The following is a 20,884-nucleotide window of genomic DNA, read 5'->3' on the forward strand; positions in this document are numbered from 1 at the left end:
TAGGCAGGTGATGTCCTGGACCAGGCTTCACTGTTTTGATGGTTGAACTCTGAGGAGGATGAATCAGACATGTTTCAGCACAGTAACAACCAGACAGCTGCTCATTGGTGAGGAACAGCACAGAGACCGAGTCCTCGATCCCAACTCTGTTCAGAAACACGAGTCACACAGCAGCAGGGATCAGATCAACGCTTTGGAGACAAGGACCTTCTTCATTGAAAAAAAGAGGAACTTTAACTCCCAAACATGTTTGATTTAAGAGCTGAAAAAGGAGAAGTGTTGGTGTGTCGACTTTAGAAGCATCTGTTCCACTCTACCTGTTTGTTTATGTTCTCTGCAAAATGTGGAGATCTGCTTTTTAGAAGTGTTGCTAAATCTTCATAGAAATCACTTTTTCTCTCATAGTGACTCTCATCTCCTTCCTGTTTGAAGCCCTGTGGTAAAAACATGCAACAAAACATGATCATTAACTTAAATAAAGTAGTGATGCAACCAACCAAACAGCTGGAAATGGAAATTAGTCCAATTTTCTCTTCATCATCTCTGACCAGTGATCAGAAGGTCAAATATTTTTGTCCCTTTTTAATAAATGCATCAAAACTGAAAATTCCTGCTCCTATTGACCTGTAAACACATCAACAAACAACCTGCTCTTTAATTCACTTTTTGTTTCTAGTTCAGTAAAATCAGATGAAGGTTATTAGAGAGAAGATTTGATGGAGAAATGGGGATAAACTGCTCATCCTTTCATTTTCACCTTCAAACCTATGATCTTTATCAGGAACATGAAGCTGATTGTTTCATGACTGATTTTAATTATTCAATTAAAAACAAAGCTCACACCATTGAGTTTATATCTGTTACAGTCCTTTTCTTTTTAATCAGACACAGTCCTCCTTTAACTGGTTTTCTTTGCCTAAATTTGACGCCTGTTTATCTGGAAAACTGTACAAATAGACCTCAAACATGTCAGAACTGATTACTTGTTGAGAAACTTAGAAGTGATGATGAACAGACGATTGGACAGCAGCCTGTTTAGTGATCATTAGTGAACAACCTGATGCTTATTTTATTTGGACACTTAAGGACTCTGTCTATGCAGACTACATCACCTGTTTGTTGTCTTTAGTTGTTCAGATTCTGAGTCGCTTCTCTAAACAAGAACCTAGACTAGAAACCAGCAGATTTTAAACACTATTTTATTAAATTTGGTTAAATCTCAGTCTAATTCCATCTGATTTGAACTGAGCTGCACTGGTGCAGCAATAAGTAAACTATAGGAATTAAATTCTCTTAATAAAAAGGTCAACTCTTCCAAATATTGGCAGCTGTTAACATTTCGCATTAAGATCCAGCTACATGCTGACATTAGAAGAAAATGTTTTATACTGAAGTTAAACTGATAACGTCACTGCACTTTAACAAACGGATGAATCTGAACACTTTCAACTTTCTAACAGTCAACATCACTGTTATAGCGGCTGATGCTGCTGTTGATGCAGCCACAGAGCTTCTTCTTTCTAGTCTCACCGCATTCAGAAAGACTCCAGCAGAGCTGCAGGTGATGTAGAGGGTCTCACCGTCACACGGCTCAACAACAAGGTGACAAATCTCACCCAGCGCCTGTCTCCAAAGTGGAGCGCGACAGCCGTTTGAAAATTCATAATCTGAAAGAAAAAAGCAACAAACTAAGCCTGAGCACAAAGGGTCATTTAAAACCTGCAGGAATCTTCCAGCAGACTTCATACTGACGAGTTGAGGAGGATGGGAAGTCAAAGAAAACCAAGGATGGAAACAGAGAAATCATCACAGGTCTGGAAAGCTTATGGTGATAAAACAGAAGCTCTGAGGAGAACAGCTCTGAATCATGAATCACACTTTCACTTCTAATGTAGATCATCCACTAAGAAACTCAGCCACACAGTCACACCGCCATGCTTTAAACTTAGCTTGGAGAGTATTTTAACTGAAGGTATCAATGCTGCTGGAGAGCAGAAGGACATAGAAGGCCTGTGCAAGCTACTGCATGCTTTGTTAGGACTTTACGTTAGGCAACAAGCATCTGCAGACGAATGTGTCAACTGGAATTTGACAAATATAATGACTTCCATGTCTGCTGCAGCTGCAGAGTGCTCAGTTTTTATTTAATGGACAATCCAGCATTCTTGTTAACAGTGAAATGTGAAGACAACTCCAACCTGATGTGTATCTCAGTGACTTCAGCAGCCTCTTCTCTCCTTCTGTGCAGCTCTGTTTCAATAACTCCACCTCCTTCTTCACCACGGTGGGGTCAAGCTTGACTTGTCTAAAGTCAAATGTAGAAAAACAAACACAGATAAAAGATCCAGTTTGATTCAGTCTCTTCTCATACCGTCTGTTTCTGTCAGAACCACAGGTCACAGCAGATCAGTCTGAATGAGGAAGCAGTAGTGGTCTGATTGAACGTGAAGACGTGTGTGAGAAGAGAGAGAGGAACCCACTCTGTTATTTCTCCAAGAAGCTTGTGGAGGATCTGTTTATCAATGTTTTGGAGCAAGATGAGCAGCTTGACTTTGACATCTAACTCCATAGCTGAGTGTTCCTCCTCTGATGTGTCTCTGAGACTCAGAACCTCTGGAGGAGAATCGGTTCTGTTCAACTTAGAGATAAAGCTCCAACCAAGAATCTTCACCATGGGGTCTCTATTTTCTGGACACAGAACAGATCAGAGTTACAGAGTCAAATACAGACAATAATGTTGATTATTTTACACCAATGCTGCTGGCCTTTAATGTACTGGATGTGTTCACACACATAACTGAAGTTAACATTTCATCCCAGAAGTTGGGAATCAGTTTTCCCTCATCCATCATGTTTTCTTTTCTCAGATAAATACTGTACATATTACCGTCTCTGACTATGGTGCTGAAGTAAAAACCTGTCTGTGGAAAACTGCCAAAGAGAACATAACTGGATGCTAGCAGAGTGTCAACAGGACCACAAACCAATGAAATCAGGAGGTTATGGAGGAATGCTGAAAACAGACCAAAGTTACCTTCATCACAGTTACCTTCTAGACACGTTTGGACCTCTTGAAGCTTCCTATCATCTGCCAGATGAAGCAGTTTAGAGAGCTGGCTGAAGCTGCTAACATAAACAGAAGGTGGAGAAAGCTGCAACAACGGCTGCCCCTCACTGTCTTTTTCATGGGACTGTACAGCTGAGTCCCTGCATGGGAAATAACAGCAAACGAAACATAAAACTGTGTCATTTGTTTAATTTGAGATAACAAAACCTAAAATGTTCAAGAAAGCAAATCAAGCAGGCAACAGTTTATTTAAAATACAGAAAAGACAGCATTGCCTTCCATCTAAACAATATTAAATATGTTTAAAAAGTGAAAGATGAAAGCCTGACTTTCAACATCTTTGTTTAGGCTAAATTTAGACCGGACCTACAGGCTACAAAAGTCCACTGAGGTGGTTTACCTGGGAGAAATAAAGGCAACGACCAAAAGACCTGAAATAGCCAAAACATGTCCAGAGTTTACCAGAGCCTGGAGGGGAGTGTGTATTTCTGTTGTAGTATTTCTCTACAGCAAAGCTGTGAGGTTCAGGGCAAATCAAACACTAAAGGCAGACCAGAAGATCTGATGAAATAAAATGGAACATCTCGTCTCACTGAAGCTGAAAAACTAATGAAGTGCTGCCTGCAGCTTTGAGCACAGCCAAGGCTAAAGACCTTTCTGAGACTGTTGACAGGCTGCCTCACTGAGACACATAAGAATAATGAGAGGACCAGCCAGCTCCTCATCAGACCAACCTGATGTCATAACCTGCTTGGAAATCAGATGCCACTAAAGCGGTCTTCCACTGAAGCGGCTCCTCAAACACATGCTCTGCCTCCTCTGGGTGCTTGGAACCCAACTTCTCCACAAAGTCCAGGATTTCCTTCAACAAGGACTCGTTCAGTGGACTGGACTCCAGTTTGTCTGAGCTGGAGCTGGTGGTGGTCCACTGGGCCACCCTGGTCAGCGTTAGCCCCATAGAGCCTCCTGGGAAGTTCAAAAACAGAACAAACTGTAGTAAAAACTCTACAGTTTGTCGCTTCAGTTCAGCATTGGTGAAAACAACCTGGCTGCTGGAGCAAAGACCTCAAGCTTAGAAGCTGCTTTCTGAGGACTTTAACTATAAAATACAACCTGACAATAAATAAATATTATTGTGAGTTGTCTCTTAGTTTTATCATGTTACATCACTGTTATCTTCAGCAGCTGAACATCGTGTGTTTGTAAAACTGCTGATGAAATAAAATGAACGACTGTGAGCTGCAGTGAGGACCGTTAGAGAGCAGGCTAGCAGCGACACTCGCTAAGCTAGCTGACCGTTTCAACACAGAAAGCAGCTGAAGCTAAACTATCGTTAAAAAACAAACTAAATGATTCAGCTGGAGGCAGCTGAACGCAACAAATGCTAGAAACTATTTATATCCCCCAATGGAAGTATTTTATTTCATTAAAATGTGACGTTACCGTATTTTAACAAGTTGCTTCTGTAGAAACTGTAGCAGGTGATAATTATTAACGGTCACCATGGAAACCACTGTTGTGATGTTCTCGAACGATCCGAGTCTTTTGAACAACTCTTTACCTTGAACGACAGGACTCGAGTCTCAATTAGTGAGAGTCGTTCTTTGTTTTTTACCACTTTGCTTGCTTACAATGCACTGCACTCGTTATTTAATTACATTTTAAATTGTATTATATTTATTACTTAGGCAACTAAAAACAGAAACAGAAGGGGGAGGGGTGGTATGAGCATACAGAGCGCATGCTCATTGTTCACTGTGTGTGACCTGACTGCGCAGCTGATGCAGCCGGTGATTTTTGTTTCTACCAAAGCAACTCAAGGGCATTTTTTTCTCCTCTATTTTGTTACATTTTCCTTTCTTTATTTTGTTTCTATATTACAAATAACACTAAAATGCTATTAATGCACATAACAGATGTACAAAAAAACTACATGGGTATTTATATTTATATTTTGCTGTTTTATACTTCATTTTATAAAAATATACTTAAAGAAATACTTTTTTAGCGTGAACTAATTGGTTCTACTTTGCACTTTTTAAATATGAATATTAATCTGACTTAATGCAGATGATTACACTCTTTAGTGAATTTCACCCACCTGTGCCAAGTTTCCCGAAATTAATATATGTAACACTATATTAGAGATAAAATGACTGGTTCTGCAAAATATGTACATTTTCAAAAACTGATCATTTGAACAGATCTTTTATTCCAAGTGATCCTGAAGATTCGGTTCCCTTCAAAGAGCCATTAGTCCCATCACTTGGGTCTAAACTCTTTTTATTGTTTAAAATGAATAAAATCATAACTTGAACTAGATGTGAATCACCTGATATACAGTAAACACAACACCGTGGTTTACATGGTTATTGATATTAATAGAATCATTGCAGCTTTTCTCATTTTTATTAAAGCAAAACCTTCCAGTCTGTGGTGAATAACTCTGAACTGAGTGAACCTGTGTGTCTAAACAGAGAGTGTGAACACAAACAGAATATTTTCAACCCTCAGTGTTTGTCTGCAGGACCGAGCCAAACCAGGAGTCAGAGAGGAAACAGGCTCTCAAATATGAGCTTAAGTGGATGATCTAAAAAGAAAACAAACAAGGATTTTAGTATTGAGACAATATTTATTTACTTTATTTTTATTTTTTCAGTCTTCTTGTTGCAGAATTTCAGGCATACCATATATAGAAGCTGGTTGCCTACATGTTCCAGGGCAGATTTGCTCTACATAAACAATATCTGGAGATGGTTTCCTAATAGCTTGATTGACTTCATTAAATCATCTGAGACAATATTGAACTCAGATGTAGATCAGAATAGTTGAAAGGGCCTTTTAATATCTAAACTTTGTCAGCTTTTATTTTTAACCTTTAGTTTTTTGGTCTTTTAGAACCAGTACTGTGGTGTTCTGTGTTTAAAACAGTGAATCAGACAATCATGATATGAACTCTCTTTATTTTACACACTGAAACCACACTGACTGATATGTAACAGAAACAAGGAGACATCTTCAGCCTCCATACTGTGGCATCCTTTCTGCTTTCAACCATCATTTCCATTCATGACGTCAGACCCAGAGAACATCTTTCTAATGATCAGTAAAATCACTGATTTCCTCTGATTCTGACATGTTTGACTCTCTGTCTGCCAGCAGAACCAGTGCATGCTGAGCTCTGTCTTTCAGATTGTTGTGCACAAAGTTAAAGCAGATGGAACCTCTTTGTCTCCACAGTTTTCTGGTATCCGTTTAATTGGGTCAGAATGTGAATCAATCACTAAAGTTCCCCCTGAGAGAGGAGAGGTAGCTGCTCTTCTACAGTAATAATATAAATCATTCTTGAGGCTGTTGTTGTTAGATAAGTGAATTTATGAGCTTTCCTCCTTCTGCAGGTATTTTATTTGGAATGAGAAGTTAAGCTGTCTGAATTAGGAGGTACTGAAAATGTGAACTAGGCTGCTGGAGTTAACGTGGAGATCTGTATGCGACAGAGTTAACTTAGCGTATGATTCAATGTTTGTGAATCTGACTGACTTTGTACAGAAAATAAAGAAAGAAGATGGATTAAAGACGGAGTAAAAACATAGAAGAAAAAGCAGGATAAAGGAGGGTCTTAATATATCTAACCCAGGTCTCATTACAGACTAATTGCTGTTTGTTAAAGCAGAGATTAAATGAAATAATCTTCCAGACTGGGTCTTTTCTAAAGGAAAACAAATCTGCAGTATGCTCAGCAGCACCTGCTCTGTTTTAGATGTTCTGTGACTAAAACTTAATCCAGCATAATAAACACAGGCTGCTCTCCATGCTATTTCTCCACTGCATGAGCTCAGGCGCTGATTGAACTTCATGGAAACCTGCTGGATGACACAGAAACATACTGCAGCTTGCATCAGTTCACAGTGTGTCCAACACACCATTAAAGCTCAAATGAAACACAAACAGAAGGATTGTGTGAGGAATAAGAGTGATGATGAGAAGGTGCACAGACTCAGACTCCTGTTCCTGTTTCTGGTTTGGATGGAGCTGCAATGAGTCTCTGTTGTAATTGTTTCTCTCACAGATTCTCATCTTCCAAGGAGTTCTCTTGTTTTTCCAGGCTCTGTTAAATCCAGTTCAGTGCGGCTCATGGCTGTGTGGTTAAAGCAGGAAAATATGAAGGTGACTCTGGTCATTGTAGCAGGGAGCTGCTAGATATGTGTGACCACATCTCAGAGTTGTAAAATATTCCCAGAAACCAGCCTGTCCTTTCCCACAATCCTCTGTGTTTTAGGCAAACAGAAAAAAGGTAAAACCTTTTAAACTTGGGTGATTTAGGGGTGAAACATGCTTTAAAATCTGACATTTAACTGTCTTCCTTATGGCACACGTGTTGTACTCAGAATCACAGTTTACCTGCTCAGCTTCTTTTAATCTGATGGTAATAAGATCATTCAGTGATTCTACATGATTGTTTGAGTTATTGTTAGAAAAATGCATCAGACAGACAGCTGAAGTAAACCCTGCAGTTATGGCTGAAAGGAAATAGAAATGGCTTCTAACTGTTATTAGTTTGATCTTCAGCAGCAACAGTCATTGCTGTTTTCTTTCCTTCCTGACATTGTTTTAAACTCTGTGCCTCAGAGAAGAAACGAATAAAATCAGATTGATTTGAACTCTGACCTGATACATGAGGTGTTCAAACTGTAAGAAGGTCGACTTACATTTTACCATCACTATAACTACTGCTGAAACCATAACAGAGTCAGTGTCTAAACATCACGTCCTGATCAAACTTTCTGAGTCTCTCATTATGCTGATTTCCCACAACTAAGAATGACTGCATGCAACTAAAAACTGGAGACATAATGATCGCTACATGAGAATGAATCAGACCTAATCTAAAGGAGTCTCAGCAAACAAACCCTGATACCTCTGAGAACATTTCCATATAACTGCTTGGGGCTCTTCTACACACAAACCTGCAATTGTGGCTTTGGAATAATGTGTTTTATATGTATTTAAAGGGGTTGAGTCCTTGGTGCCACTGCTTTCATAAGAGGGGACGGACTCTTGTCAAATATAGAAGTATTATGAGATTTATGGCCATAAACCTTCTGGAGAAACCCAATGTCAAAGTCCACATGAGTTAAAACACTTCTTGATTGTTTTGGTAGCAGTTCTGCTCAGAGACACTTGGCTCCTTTTTCTGACATAGTTGAGGTGCAGTTTACCCTGCTGTCATGTCCAGTAAAAGTCCTTTTCGTGTTGCTTCGGTACATTCCTTTTTTATTCCTCTAATAGACTTGATTCACTGTTATGATCAGGTTAACTGCACCGGTCTCTAGACTCTTTGCTTACTTTAGCATGATTCCACCACCACCGTGCCCCCTACAGGTTGGTGTTGGATGATCAATGGTACAGCTGATATTTTTTCTTAGTTCACTTTTATCATATTTTTAACTCCTTGGTGATCATTAAATGTGTAACTGAGGAGATTAGCTCAGATAAGCCTTAAAACTGGAGGTAAACCTGAATCTGTGAAAGATTTCTACTCAAATGTAAATATGAAAGAGAGAAAGTCAGGAGGTTCATGGGTTTAAAACACAACAAAAAGTAAAAATCCTTTTTGAAAGATTGTAGCCAAGAAACAAATAGCATTTAACTGGATCCAACATGTGATGTTTGTAGGTTCCTGATTATGAACAGATCAGACAAGATACTTCAACTGGTAAGTTTCACAGTTAAACTGAAGACATTTATTGCAACTTTAAGCAAAGCAGTATCTGTGTAACAAGTCTTAACTTTGAGCTAGAACCGTCTCTATTTTTCTGTAATGTTTCTGCATTGTGTTTATTTTAAACATTTTGGTTTATTTCTCAGCATGTTTTACCTGTTTCAGAAGAAAACTGAGCAAAACCAGCTCTTATTACCATTTATTTGTCGGCGTAGTTGAGAATGAAGGTTTTGGGAGATACTGTTCATTTTCACCAAAGCTAAACTCACATGTTTGACCCTTAGTTGTCCTTTTCTTTAAAAGCCTCAATTAACCCCACACTGTGCACTAAAATGCAGCTACAGCAGGGGTACAGGTATGCAGCAATGTCAGCCTCAGCAGGCTGCCAGGGTGGAACAGAGATTCATCACTGAGAAACATTGATGCTCCTCTATTGACCCATGTTGCATTTACAGAAGAGGAATCTGTGGCTGACCATTATATCTAAAACATCATGTTCATTTGATTTTCTTGGAGCCAACTGTGTTACTGCACAGGAAGGGTGTTTTACAAGGAAACTAAATGTACTGGCAAATAGTAACATGCATTCAACTGTAAAATAGCCGATGTGCTCAAATGTAATTACTCAAACATTTAGTGAAGCAGGCCTGTTTTGTGAAGCATTAGCGCCATTTAAGTTCTTTCCAAGAAGCTGCAGATTCCAAGACTAAAATGTATAAAGATTGTTTCTATAATTAGCATAGAAAACGTATTATGTTTCATCAGATTAAAAGACTTTTAGATCTCAGCATCTTGACTGAAGCATTTCTCTCCTATCTTGAAGCGGTAATCTAAAGCAAAAAGGCTTAACCTGATCCTCAGATGATGGCTATCAGTAACCCATTAGACTCAAACACAAATGTTTCCAGTGCTCCAAAAAAGAAAACCATCTCCTAGGGAGTATTTGTCCAACCAATTTGGTGTTTAACAACTTTGGAAGGGGGAAGACATTTCTCTACAACTGTTGAACAGTCCAAGACAGCCAGACTCTGAGTTTCTCCAAAGCTAACACTGTAGCTGAATCACAAAGCTCTAAGGACAAATCAGCCTGTCTGCAGCCTGGTTGTGAGTCCCTCTATGTAGACTAAAGACGGGTTAGTTTCAGCCTTGAAGCAGGATCCTCAGATGAAGGAGATCCCTCAGCAGAGTGGTCAGAACATCAAGCAGTCATATTATGGACTGAGAATATTTATCCTCCTCAGAAAGATTCAGTTTCTATAAAGCAGAGCTCCACTTCCTCATTCTCTAACGGGTTGGAAACCAGTCCCTGTGGAACGTCATTCATTAGGGCCAAAAGTTAAAAGCTTCCCAGCCACTGCAGAACCACTCCCTACCATCAACACCTAGTAAGACCTGACATGTAGGTTCTGAATGCCGGCTCGGAGGATTCCCTTCGGTTCTGCTGCCTTTGACTAATGAGTCCCCAAACATCTTTCTCTGACACTTTTACACATTCAAAGCTTCTTTCTTCACTCATTTCATTTTGACCTCATGCTGTACTTCCTCATCAGCACCTCAAAGGTCCAAAAGTCCTCACACTAGAGTATAAAACTGTTATTATCTGGCAATGGTGTTCTGCTTTAGGGTTTGTTTGTCTTCAGGTCCTGCCACATGGTTTATTTCATAAGTCAGACTGATTGGTCAGTTTAACATGTTGGATGGAACCAGCCTTTTTACAGGTCCGTTCTCTGGTCACCGGTTGGGCCTCAACAGAACCTGGTAGCACAGTCTGCTCAACACATAGTATACTGGCATCCTCTGTGGACCAGTGGTTCTTTACTGGAAATTACATCAGCTCATAAAGGGACAGGCCCCATTACACAATCACACTGTTTCTTGTTATTTTTCTTTACAAAGGAGAAAACCTCACAGCCCACTTTCATTTGGTCAAGTTTTGATTCTTTCTGTCCTGATCTGGTTTGTTTTATATTATCAGCCAGATAATTATCATCATACCTCTCTGTGGGCCAGCAGCCCATTAAACCAGGACCAGTACCTGATTAGAAACACCCTCCAGCACACAGTCAGAGAGAAGGCAGCTACCCTGAGCTCTTCCTCATACCTACCCATCTGAAAGCAGAATGAAAACGTATTAAAACATTTTGGGAGGAGTTTGTAGGTTCAGGGCCCAAACGAGCATCAGGCTGTAACTTTTCTCCTGAAATCCTGAGGAAGCAGCAAGGGTGTACTTACCTTTTCCCATGATTGCATTGACAGTAATGGACTTGTTAGAGTCACTAAAACCTGTGTAGAATTCAAATGAGATTACTTTGAATGAAAAAACAAAGGGCTCAGAGCAACAAAAAATTTTGTGTACCTGACTTTGCTGAACAGGTGGAAAAACCTTGCTGACTGCATGCAGGACTGGTTGGTAAACGTCAACACAGCTGAGCTAAAGGCCGACATGCTTCTAATCACCAGTGCAAAATGTTTATGGACTTTTAGTTATTTTATACATTTTGGTTGCTAAACGCTTTTACACAAAGTGATTCACATGTGAGGAAGAGCATTATGGCTTTAGTACAGTAAACAACCCTGGGATGCGAGTTAGAGCAAAATCTAATTTAATAGACATTTTTTTAAGTAGGGTTCTGTGGAGAAGTTATCCATTGTTAATATCTTAATTGCAGCTTCAAAGACCTCACCTTTGATACAGAAAAAGAAATGATGAATCAAACAGGCAAGCTAATCAATAGTCTAATCATGGACAAGTGAGACTGGGGACGGATATTATAGTTTAATAGTTCCTGAGATGCATCAATGTTGAAGGTCACTCAGCCTGGGACAGACCTTTCTGATGCTCCCATTGTCACTGTTTATCGATGTCACAGATTAGTGATTTTAAATTGACTTGGACAACCATTGGTAGCAATAGGAGATTAATGAATTATGTGTGTTCCTCATGGTTCTTCTGAGCCTCAGATGGGAAAATATCCTTTAGTAAAACACCTTCCTATCATCAGCCTTCTTCTGAACAGTAGTTTAATGTCTTCAAAAATTGTTTTATTTAACAAATTTCCCCAGGTCCATAAACTTTCACCCCTGACCTTTCTTAGAGTCTCTTAAGTCCAGTTTCAGAGGAATATCAGCTCGTCTGAGGGTCTACAGCACCGTGAGCTTCTCAGGTATCACTGAAGGTCCTGAGGTCCGTCCCTGTGGTGGAGCTGCTGCCACATGGAGGAAATTCTAGCAGACTCAGTATTAATGACCAGAGACCATGGCCTCCTTGTAATCCACTTACCATCATTACACAGGGTCAGCACGGCTACTGCTGCAGAGACTCATACCCCAGCTGGATGCTCTGCTACGTTCCTTCAGATTGGATAGTTGGAACATGGAGGGACACTGTTTAACTTCTAACATTTGAATGTATCGGGTTTTAGAAAGTTCAATCTGTTCAAGTTAATAACATCCAGTATAAGAAGAATGTTTCTCAGTAATAAATACAGACAGATTTGGAAAAAAGGTGATGTTTTTCCTCTTTTTCATCAAACTGATCATGACAGCAATGACACTAATTCGTAGAACATAAGGAAGGTTCTGACCTCCAGAAAACCCCACCTTAAAAGATGACAGCTCTGAATCTGTGTAATTACAAACAGCTTCAACAAAGGTCAGTAATGCTTGGGGGACGGCCACAGTGGAAGTTTAAGAAACTCCAGGTGAACAGCAGTGAACTCCTCTAGAACATAGTCAGAGTCCCTCTGCAGCCTCGGCCCCTGGCCCCTTCTTTCACTCCACAAGGGTCAGAAGACATCTTCAGCTGTGAGGACCCTCCAGATGAAGATCTTTGGCTGCAGACATGAGGTAAAGGTGAGGCTGATTAGGTGGAGTACACAGAGTTGGTGGAAGCTCCAGGCCTGGTGCTCCATTTGTCAGCAACATGGTGTCCCAGGGTCAAGGGCATTTACCCAGGAATGAGGGTAACGGAGCATCCCAGGCTGGCTCCTATGGTAAAGTAAAGGTAATGGACTGAGTGACCACATGAAAGGCTGGGCAAAAGGCAGGATAGAGAAACAGCAGAGAAAGAGCAGCAGGAGCCTCAGAAAGAAAGGCTGCTTCAAGAAAAATCCCAGAGTTCTCAGCAGGAGTCCACAGACTGCGTTCTTCTGATGCTAATGCTGAACAATTAGACATATTATCCAGACAGAGGTTCTCAGACTGGGCTCTGGTTAGGATATGGTCCGTAAATAAAAATGATTGCCGCACATATCGAGACAGGAGACAAAGAGATTTTACTTTAATGGTTTCTAAAATGCATCAGGGGAACGTTGAAAGAACCACATGGCAGGTCTCTCAGACTGGGCCGGGCTTTCTGACTTTTCCACTGCCTCTCCTCCTGCCTGCTTCTCTGGCTGTTTCTTCTCCTAAACAAAGGCTTTGCACAGATTTATAGAGATGAATATGAATACATTACAAAGAAAGAAAGCGACTCATTAGAACGTACTGCAGAGCAACATGAATCTCCTGGATCTGAGATACCAGCAGAGCTTTACTTCCTATAAATCTTCAGACTTCCAGTGAGTTCTGTTAAACCATTCTAGTCATCAGGAGGGGGAAACAGACGTGGAGCAGCTTTTTGATTTGGTGGCTGTTGGTGTTCATGACCAAGCTGGGGAAGCCATTGGCTGGTCTTTACTCACATGGCAGCTCACTTTTCAAAGGATCTCAGAGAAACATGAAGAAAGAGGAAAGGAGGGATTTGTTGTCTTAACTCAGTTAAGGCCAGACGGCCTCCTTTCATTGCATTAAATGAAGATTAATGAAGGCCTCCCATTAGAGTGCTTATATTGTGCTGTGCCATTTAATATATATTACATGTAAAGTTTTTAAGGAATGCATCATCACTCATCTTAAGTACCTTGGTATATGTGGCTGATTGTGTCTGTTCATTAACCAACCTGATCTGTGAACACATGTTTCTGTCATCTGCAACTGGAAGCAAATAAAGAGCAACATTTGGGCCGAAGAGACACCCTCCTCAGGGGACCAGCTGACAGCAGTTCAATAACTGAGAAGCAGAACCAGTGGGTCCATCAGTACCAATGATGACACTCCATCAGGAGCTCCCTGGAACAGAAAAACACGTCTGAAGAGTTCAGAAATCACTTTTTACAGAAATCTGAGTGGAATCAAACCACAGATTAGACTCCTTAAAGTCAAACCTTAAAGGTTCTAGAGGTCCTTAAAGTAAAAAAAAAAAGATCAAGTTCCCTTAAAGTCCAACACTTTCATAAAAAGTACTTAAGTCCTGGAAGTATCTAGAAAATATATTAATTTATTTTAAATAAGATATTTTTGGACAGCTGGACAAGGCTGTCGGAGGTCCATAACCCATCAGTAGGACCGGTATCTGTTCTTTTGTGCAAGGTGGAACAGGATGATTACTGCCAGAACTCTACAAAGTGACCTCTGGGCCACTGACCAAACCAAGATTGTTCAACATTCCAGGTTGGTGTTGTGTGATCCAGAAATGCTTCCTGAGCCCACATTAAGAGAGACATTCTCAGCAGTAAACCTGTCAGGCTTTCTCTAACCTGGAGATCACCATCCAGACAGCAGCTGAGGTCTGAATCCAACTTAAAATACATATTGTTTGTTGCAGCCCTTCCCTTCCCTCCTCTCCCAGTCAGTCTGGGTCTCAGGAATGAGTCCAGCTGGCTGGAACCCAGTGGGTCTCCGTCTAGCACTGGTTCACCTCTGGTGCTAGAACCTGGAACGATCGAGGCTTAGTTAGAACTCATCTAGAACCATTGTGAACTTTAATGAACATGTCATCTTCCTGTCTACTTAGTTCTGATCACACAGACCTATCAGCATACTGTAAATGGGAACTGTGTTGGATCTGTCTTGGCTGTAACCCCTCTGTACCGCTATAACAGTGACCACTGTAGAAAAGAAGCAGTGAGAGGACAAGACAACCTGATTTGGACCCGTCAGGAACACCATCCAGCAGAGGTTTGCTGAATCCACCAGTAGATTGCTGGTTGGAGCCAATACCACTCAAGGGTCCCATTAAAGCCCACTGACTCCACCTGACCACATCCCTGATTTCAAAGGTCCACTTACATCTGGGTCAGTAATCTGGAACCGAGCAGAACAGTGGGGTTTAACTGTTCTGGTGTCTTCAGAGGAACCTTGAATTGGACCTTCTTCTTCATTTACTGGCTGTCAGCAATAATTTAGGATCTCAAACTCAACCTGGATGTTTAAAAACCAGTTTCCACTGACCCTTCCTGTGTTTAGCTCTGAATTAAACATAATAGTGGAGAAATAATTAGTTTTAATTAAACCCGTGCATATTTTAAGCAAGTAATGTGTTTTTTTCTGTTTTTGATGTTTTATCAAACCTAAATGTTTAAAATTATCAAACAAATTTGAATCTAAAGATAACCTGAGTCAATACAAAATGCAGTTTTCAAGTGATTTCCTTTGTTAAGGGAAAACAACAGTCGCAGGAAACCTGGTCTTATAATCACACCCGCTTGTTAAATTATAAATGACCTTTTATTAAAACAGAGAAAAAAACAAAAGGACATTTTTGGGGCGTCCTAGTTAAAGGCTGGACTTAAATCCAATTCAGATTCTGTAAAATGACTATAAATTGGCTGTTCCTGCTCAAAAACCCCCAATGTGTCTGAATCAAAACATTTCTACAGAGAGTGGGCCAACATTTCTCCACAGTGATATAAAACACTGATTTCCAGTTATCACAAATGCTTGATTGCAGCTGTTGCTGCCTAGAGTGGCCCCACCAGTCATCAGGTTTAGGGGCCTTTTGATGTATGGCCAGGTAAACTGCATGTTTACCAAGATGGCGCCGCAGATGGTCGCCTCGGCGTGTTGGTGCGTATTGTTTTGTTTTGTTTTTTGCTTTAGTGTACACCAACAGCTGCACCTCCAGTCACCAGTCTGTCAAGCTTCTGAAGTTTGCGGACGACACCACCCTGATCGGACTCATCTCTGATGGTGACGAGTCCGCGTACAGATGGGAGGTGGACCATCTGTTGGACTGGTGCAACCAGAACAACCTTGAGCTCAACGCTCTAAAGACAGTAGAGATGGTTGTGGACTTCAGGCAGAACCCAGCCCCACCTGCCCCCATCACCCTCTGTGACTCCACAATTGACACTGTGGAATCTTTCCGCTTCCTGGGAACCATCATCTCCCAGGATCTCAAGTGGGAGCCAAACATCAGTTCCCTCATCAAGAAAGCCCAGCTTAGGATGTTCTTCCTGCGGCAGCTGAAGAAATTCAACCTGCCAAAGACTATGATGGTGCACTTCTACACAGCCATCATTGAGTCCATCCTCACCTCCTCCATCACCATCTGGTACGCCGCTGCTACAGCCAAGGATAAGGACAGGCTGCAGCGTGTCATTCGGTCTGCTGAGAAGGTGATTGGCTGCAGTCTACTATCGCTCCAGGAACTGTACACCTCCAGGACCCTGAAGCGGGCAGGGAAGATTCTGGCTGATCCCTCCCACCCCGGTCACAGACTCTTTGAGACTCTCCCCTCTGGCAGGAGGCTGCGGTTCATCCGGACCAAAACCTCACGCCACAAGAACAGTTTTTTCCCATCTGCCACCAGCCTGGTTAACAAAGCCCGGAAACCACCCTGACACTCTCCCTTTCCCCCACACCCCCCCTTTTTTTGCTGACAGGACACCTGTAACCTGTAACTCTATGAGTTACATTAACGCTCAGCATGGACTCCTGCTTTACTTGCACTGCCATACTTGCACAATGATCACCTGCACTGTTGTATTGCTCTGGCATCTTATACTGCTCTATATTTACTCTCACTCACTTAAAACTGTGCACATATATTTATATTATATTGTAGATATGTTTATACTGTTTAATTTGTACTGTATTGCACCGACTACGCCAAAACAAATTCCTTGTATGTCCAAAGACGTACTTGGCAATAAAGCTTTTCTGATTCTGATTCTGATTCTGATTTTGATGTTGTCTTTGTCTGATGTTTACATTTGATTTATGTTCTGAAACATTTAGGTGTCACAAAGAAGCAAAAACAAGAAATCTGCAAAGGGGCAAATTGATTTTCACAGGACTCACATACGCGCATCTGCATTCAGGGGTTCATAGAAAACTGAAGTTTTACTGTTTTTGATTCATTTTATTTGATAAATGGGATACATAAAATATTGCTTCTGGTCAGGCACTATATGCACCTGTATACTTTATGTTTCAGGTGAGACTGAGGAGCTCCAGCCCCAGTGAGCTATACTACAATGTCATAAACCACCAGGACTCATAAATTAACAGTGGTTGGAGTACAGATGAAGTTCTTCATATTCAGCTGGGATAGTATGCAAGTAATGAAACTATTTATTGAATGACTTACTGCTCTCTAGTGCTCTCATTTACAAGATAAAATGTATGAACTGGAATATTTTCTTTCTGAAATACATTCCAGTGACACTCAGTAGGAAAAACCTCTAAACCTCCACACAGATCACCAGGAGCTTTGTTAAATGCAGAAATCTATTCAACCTTTGAAGAGTTACACGTAATTTTCTTTGTTTAATACAAAATCTAGTATATTTTCTTAATTAGTCATTTATAGATTTGAACTTGTGTTGTGAGCCACTGTGGGTGTGGATGTAATAGTTGAAAAAAACAGTACAAGCTGAAATGCATTTTCTTATTATAATACTGTTGGTGATTGTGATAAAAATAATTGTTTCTTAGAATAAGGATCTTTACCAGTGGCTACCTCTGTTGCGTATCAGTTTTGGTAACCACTAGGGGAAGCCTGGGCTAGGTGTCAACATTCAATAAACACTGTCAGACCTGAGAAGTCGCTATGTTTTTGATACTGATTTTCTCCCCCTGTTCAGGGGGGTATAACATGGGGTCCCCCAGTTGAGAAACTACTGAACTGTGAACATAGATGTGACCTCGTCTGAGCAAAAGCAGCAAAGCAGAAAATTTGGAAACTAGTTCAGAAGAAATAAAAGCATCTCTCTGATAAATACTTGAGAAAGTAGCGAATAAAAAACTACGTATGAGTGACTAAGACTGGGTGACTCCAGTGATAAACTTCTGATGCTCATTATATCAGGAGCAGTTTCTTCCTGAAGATCCTGGAAGTCTGCTGTGGAGCTGCTGTTAGCAGCCTCACTGAAACCATGTTTATATGAATAAAAATAAAAACTCCACCCTAATAAAACACAACAGTGAAACTTTCTTGTTAAAGACAAATGTGCCCAGTTCTATAAATGGCAAAATTGGTCTGCTGGACACCCTGTATGAAAGCTGGTGTTTCAAACAGCTCCAGGATGGAACATACAACAGCTAAATAAAATAACTAGAGAAGCTTTGTAGGAAGAAGAAAGGTCTCTGTTGTTAAAAAGAAAGATGGAGATCCAGATACGATCAAGTTCCCTTAAAGTCCAACACTTTCATAAAAAGTGCTTAAGTCCTGGAAATATCTAGAAAATATATTAATTTCTTTCAAATAAGATGTTTTTGGACAGCTGGACAAGGCTGTCGGAGGTCCATAACCCATCAGTAGGACCGGTATCTGTTCTTTTGTGCAAGGTGGAACAGGATGATTACTGCCAGAACTCTACAAAGTGACCTCTGGGCCACTGACCAAAAACATTCCAGGTTGGTGTTGTGTGATCCAGAAATGCTTCCTGAGCCCACATTAAGAGAGACATTCTCAGCTGTAAACCTGTCAGGCTTTCTCTAACCTGGAGATCACCATCCAGACAGCAGCTGAGGTCTGAATCCAACTTAAAATACATATTGTTTGTTGCAGCCCTTCCCTTCCCTCCTCTCCCAGTCAGTCTGGGTCTCAGGAGTGAGTCCAGCTGGCTGGAACCCAGTGGGTCTCCAGTTGCTATAGTGCCAACTGCAGCTCGCTGGAGGCAGTAGTGAGGTCATAGTTCACTATGACCTTCTCAAACAGATGTCCGTTCTGACTCTCCATCATCTCAGTAGTGTTTAACATCTCCTGTAAGTCTTCCTCCTGCAGAATCAAGAACACAGAGAAACTAGAAAGTAAAATTAGCTACATGAAGAGGGCGTTAAAAGCTTCAAATATCTGCAGCAGTAAATGAGACTAAAACAAAAATAGTACTTTGAACACACAAGCATACATAAAGAGGACTGTGCAGAGCTTGTTATATCCTCCCTGAGACATGGTTCCCACACATGGACCCTGCCACAGATTATGCACTGAAACCTCAAGGAATTTTCATTATTCCCTCCACTGAGAAACAAAACATCCTCAGAAATATCCTCCAAACAGACAAAGAGCAAAACACAGCTCTAATTTACAGACAGGAAAGGTGACCATTTATGTCAGTCTGTGTTCTGTGTGTGGTGGGAGATGACAGCTGGTTGACCAGGCTGATTTTGGGCTGTGTGAAGTGGCTGCACAGCTCACTGAACCTATTGAAGTAGACTCTGACACAGGAAGGGTGGAGGTCTGCTGATGTGTTGGTAAAGCAGGTGTGAGGCTGCAGTGATCATCTGCTGGGACCTGTTCCTGATGGCCAGCTCCAGAATCCATGGTTCTATGTCAGCTTAGATATCAAACATTAATCCGAGATGGTTTGAAGCCCCTCCAACACCTCCTGCATCGTGTCATCCCAAAAGAATCCAGTTATTCTTCAGCTCAGTGAGCTTCAGCAGAAACATATCTTGGTGTCCAGTTTCATCCAGAGAACCACAAACACGTCATGTACGTGCCATCAGGACAAGATGAAACCTTGTCCACAAACATGGAGGCCCATTCAGCAGATGGAGATGTTTCCAAGTCAGTAAGAGAATCAGTCATCAAGTGTGAAGAATAAAACCAGGCTCTAACTGTGAGGAACATCAACACTGTGTATTTTTACCAGGTTGGGGGTAAATATTTACTACCTGGGGCTCCTGTATTCATAGACGGAGCTCTGAAGGAGCCCAGATATCTCTCTGTGGTGGCCCCTCAGAGGCTTTCTGCTTTCAGCCATGTGGCTTCTGGCTCCCCCCCCAACCCCAGTGCAGCAGCAGAACTGGAACCAAGGCGCACCCATTTAGCCTTCTGGTTTTACTGGGAACATTCAGCTTTAGATTTGAGGACAGATATGGTTTTATAGAAAACCACTTTACCAAACAGACAATTATAAACACAAAAATTCACATTCATGCTGAGAAACAAACAAACCTGCAGGATTCAAGCTGAGAGCGAGCAGAAAACATGTACACACATAAACACAGGCTGGTAAAAGCTTCCTACTAATAAACAGCTCCAAGTTTGGAGACGCCTCCTTCAGCCAGTTAGAGTTAGTTCAGATGATCTCTGGTGGTTTTCTGCTTCATAATGGATTAGCTCCACAGCTAAATATAAAGTCGCTCTGTGGACGTCAACTGAAGTCCTGTCTGCTGTTTCTGCCCAGCTGTCTGTAATGGATCCGCCCTGTGAACAAAGAACCACACAGTCTGAGGTTCTGTTGATGGTGGGATCAGGTTTTGTCCTGGAGGAAGACAGAAGGAGGACATGAAGACATGATCTGTTCCTCTGCAGAACTTCTGTCATCTCCACAGAACCTTTCCTGCTGGCTCAGGACTTCAAGATGGACCCAAAGACAGGAAGACATGTCCATTATACTCTGTGCTGATTGGTCTGTGACGTTTTCATTTCTACCAATGAGACTCAGGGACTGCCTCCAGTGAACCAGTCCAAGTAAAAATATATTTTCCCAGCAGGAAGACACTGATAGGAGGATGGGCTGGATAGAGATGGAACCAGAACCAGGAAAACTAAAGAAGAAAAGCAGAACCAGTGAGGAGTGGATATTTATTTACCTGCAGATTATGGAGCAGTTTGGACCTGTTTCAGCACTTTGTTCCTCAGCAGAGACAAAAGGTTATTCTGGTCAATATGAGGCTAATAATTCTCACTTATCTGTTTTGGTGTATTTCTGATCGGTTTCTCTGTTGCATTGGGTCTGGTCTGTGGTTTAATGGTGGGTTTCTGCCGTAAAATCAGAGCAGGAAGAAGAATCCTCCTGATGGACTGTAAAAGCTTTCAGCAC

The 20,884-nt window shown here is 41.2% G+C and overlaps 1 protein-coding gene and 1 long non-coding RNA gene across 3 annotated transcripts; both read right to left on the reverse strand.

Moving 5' to 3' along the window:
- Window positions 1-14: 14 nt before the first annotated feature.
- Window positions 15-4,627, reverse strand: LOC124858441 (outer dynein arm-docking complex subunit 2-like). 2 transcript variants are annotated; one of them, XM_047350479.1, is made up of 8 exons: window positions 4,511-4,627; window positions 3,802-4,033; window positions 3,050-3,207; window positions 2,481-2,688; window positions 2,199-2,305; window positions 1,531-1,667; window positions 318-434; window positions 15-146 (listed from the first exon to the last, which is right to left on the reverse strand). In XM_047350479.1, the coding sequence occupies exons 2-8, from the start codon at window positions 4,023-4,025 to the stop codon at window positions 102-104; spliced, it is 996 nt and encodes a 331-aa protein (XP_047206435.1). In that variant the 5' UTR covers window positions 4,026-4,033; window positions 4,511-4,627; the 3' UTR covers window positions 15-101. The 2 variants fall into 2 exon arrangements, with proteins under 2 accessions (XP_047206435.1, XP_047206436.1); XM_047350480.1 differs by having other exon boundaries at window positions 29-210.
- A 12,329-nt stretch (window positions 4,628-16,956) lies between these two features.
- On the reverse strand, window positions 16,957-20,484 carry LOC124858372. The gene is made up of 2 exons (XR_007035816.1): window positions 20,014-20,484; window positions 16,957-18,831 (listed from the first exon to the last, which is right to left on the reverse strand). It is a non-coding gene; the product is annotated as an uncharacterized LOC124858372 (long non-coding RNA).
- Between the last annotated feature and the right edge of the window lie 400 nt (window positions 20,485-20,884).

The sequence above is a fragment of the Girardinichthys multiradiatus genome, chromosome 21, assembly GCF_021462225.1.
Source record: "Girardinichthys multiradiatus isolate DD_20200921_A chromosome 21, DD_fGirMul_XY1, whole genome shotgun sequence".
Classification (NCBI taxonomy): Eukaryota; Metazoa; Chordata; class Actinopteri; order Cyprinodontiformes; family Goodeidae; genus Girardinichthys; species Girardinichthys multiradiatus.

What these genes read in the sequence shown, in the direction of transcription:
- LOC124858441 (XM_047350479.1), bottom strand. Translation starts at nt 4,025, where the DNA reads ATGGGGCTAACGCTGACCAGGGTGGCCCAGTGGACCACCACCAGCTCC. An exon ending in GGTCCAAACGTGTCTAGAAG is followed by an intron (nt 2,689 to 3,049) that starts GTAACTGTGATG and finishes TTCTGTGTCCAG; the next exon opens with AAAATAGAGACCCCATGGTG. An exon ending in CTGGAGTCTTTCTGAATGCG is followed by an intron (nt 435 to 1,530) that starts GTGAGACTAGAA and finishes TTTTTACCACAG; the next exon opens with GGCTTCAAACAGGAAGGAGA.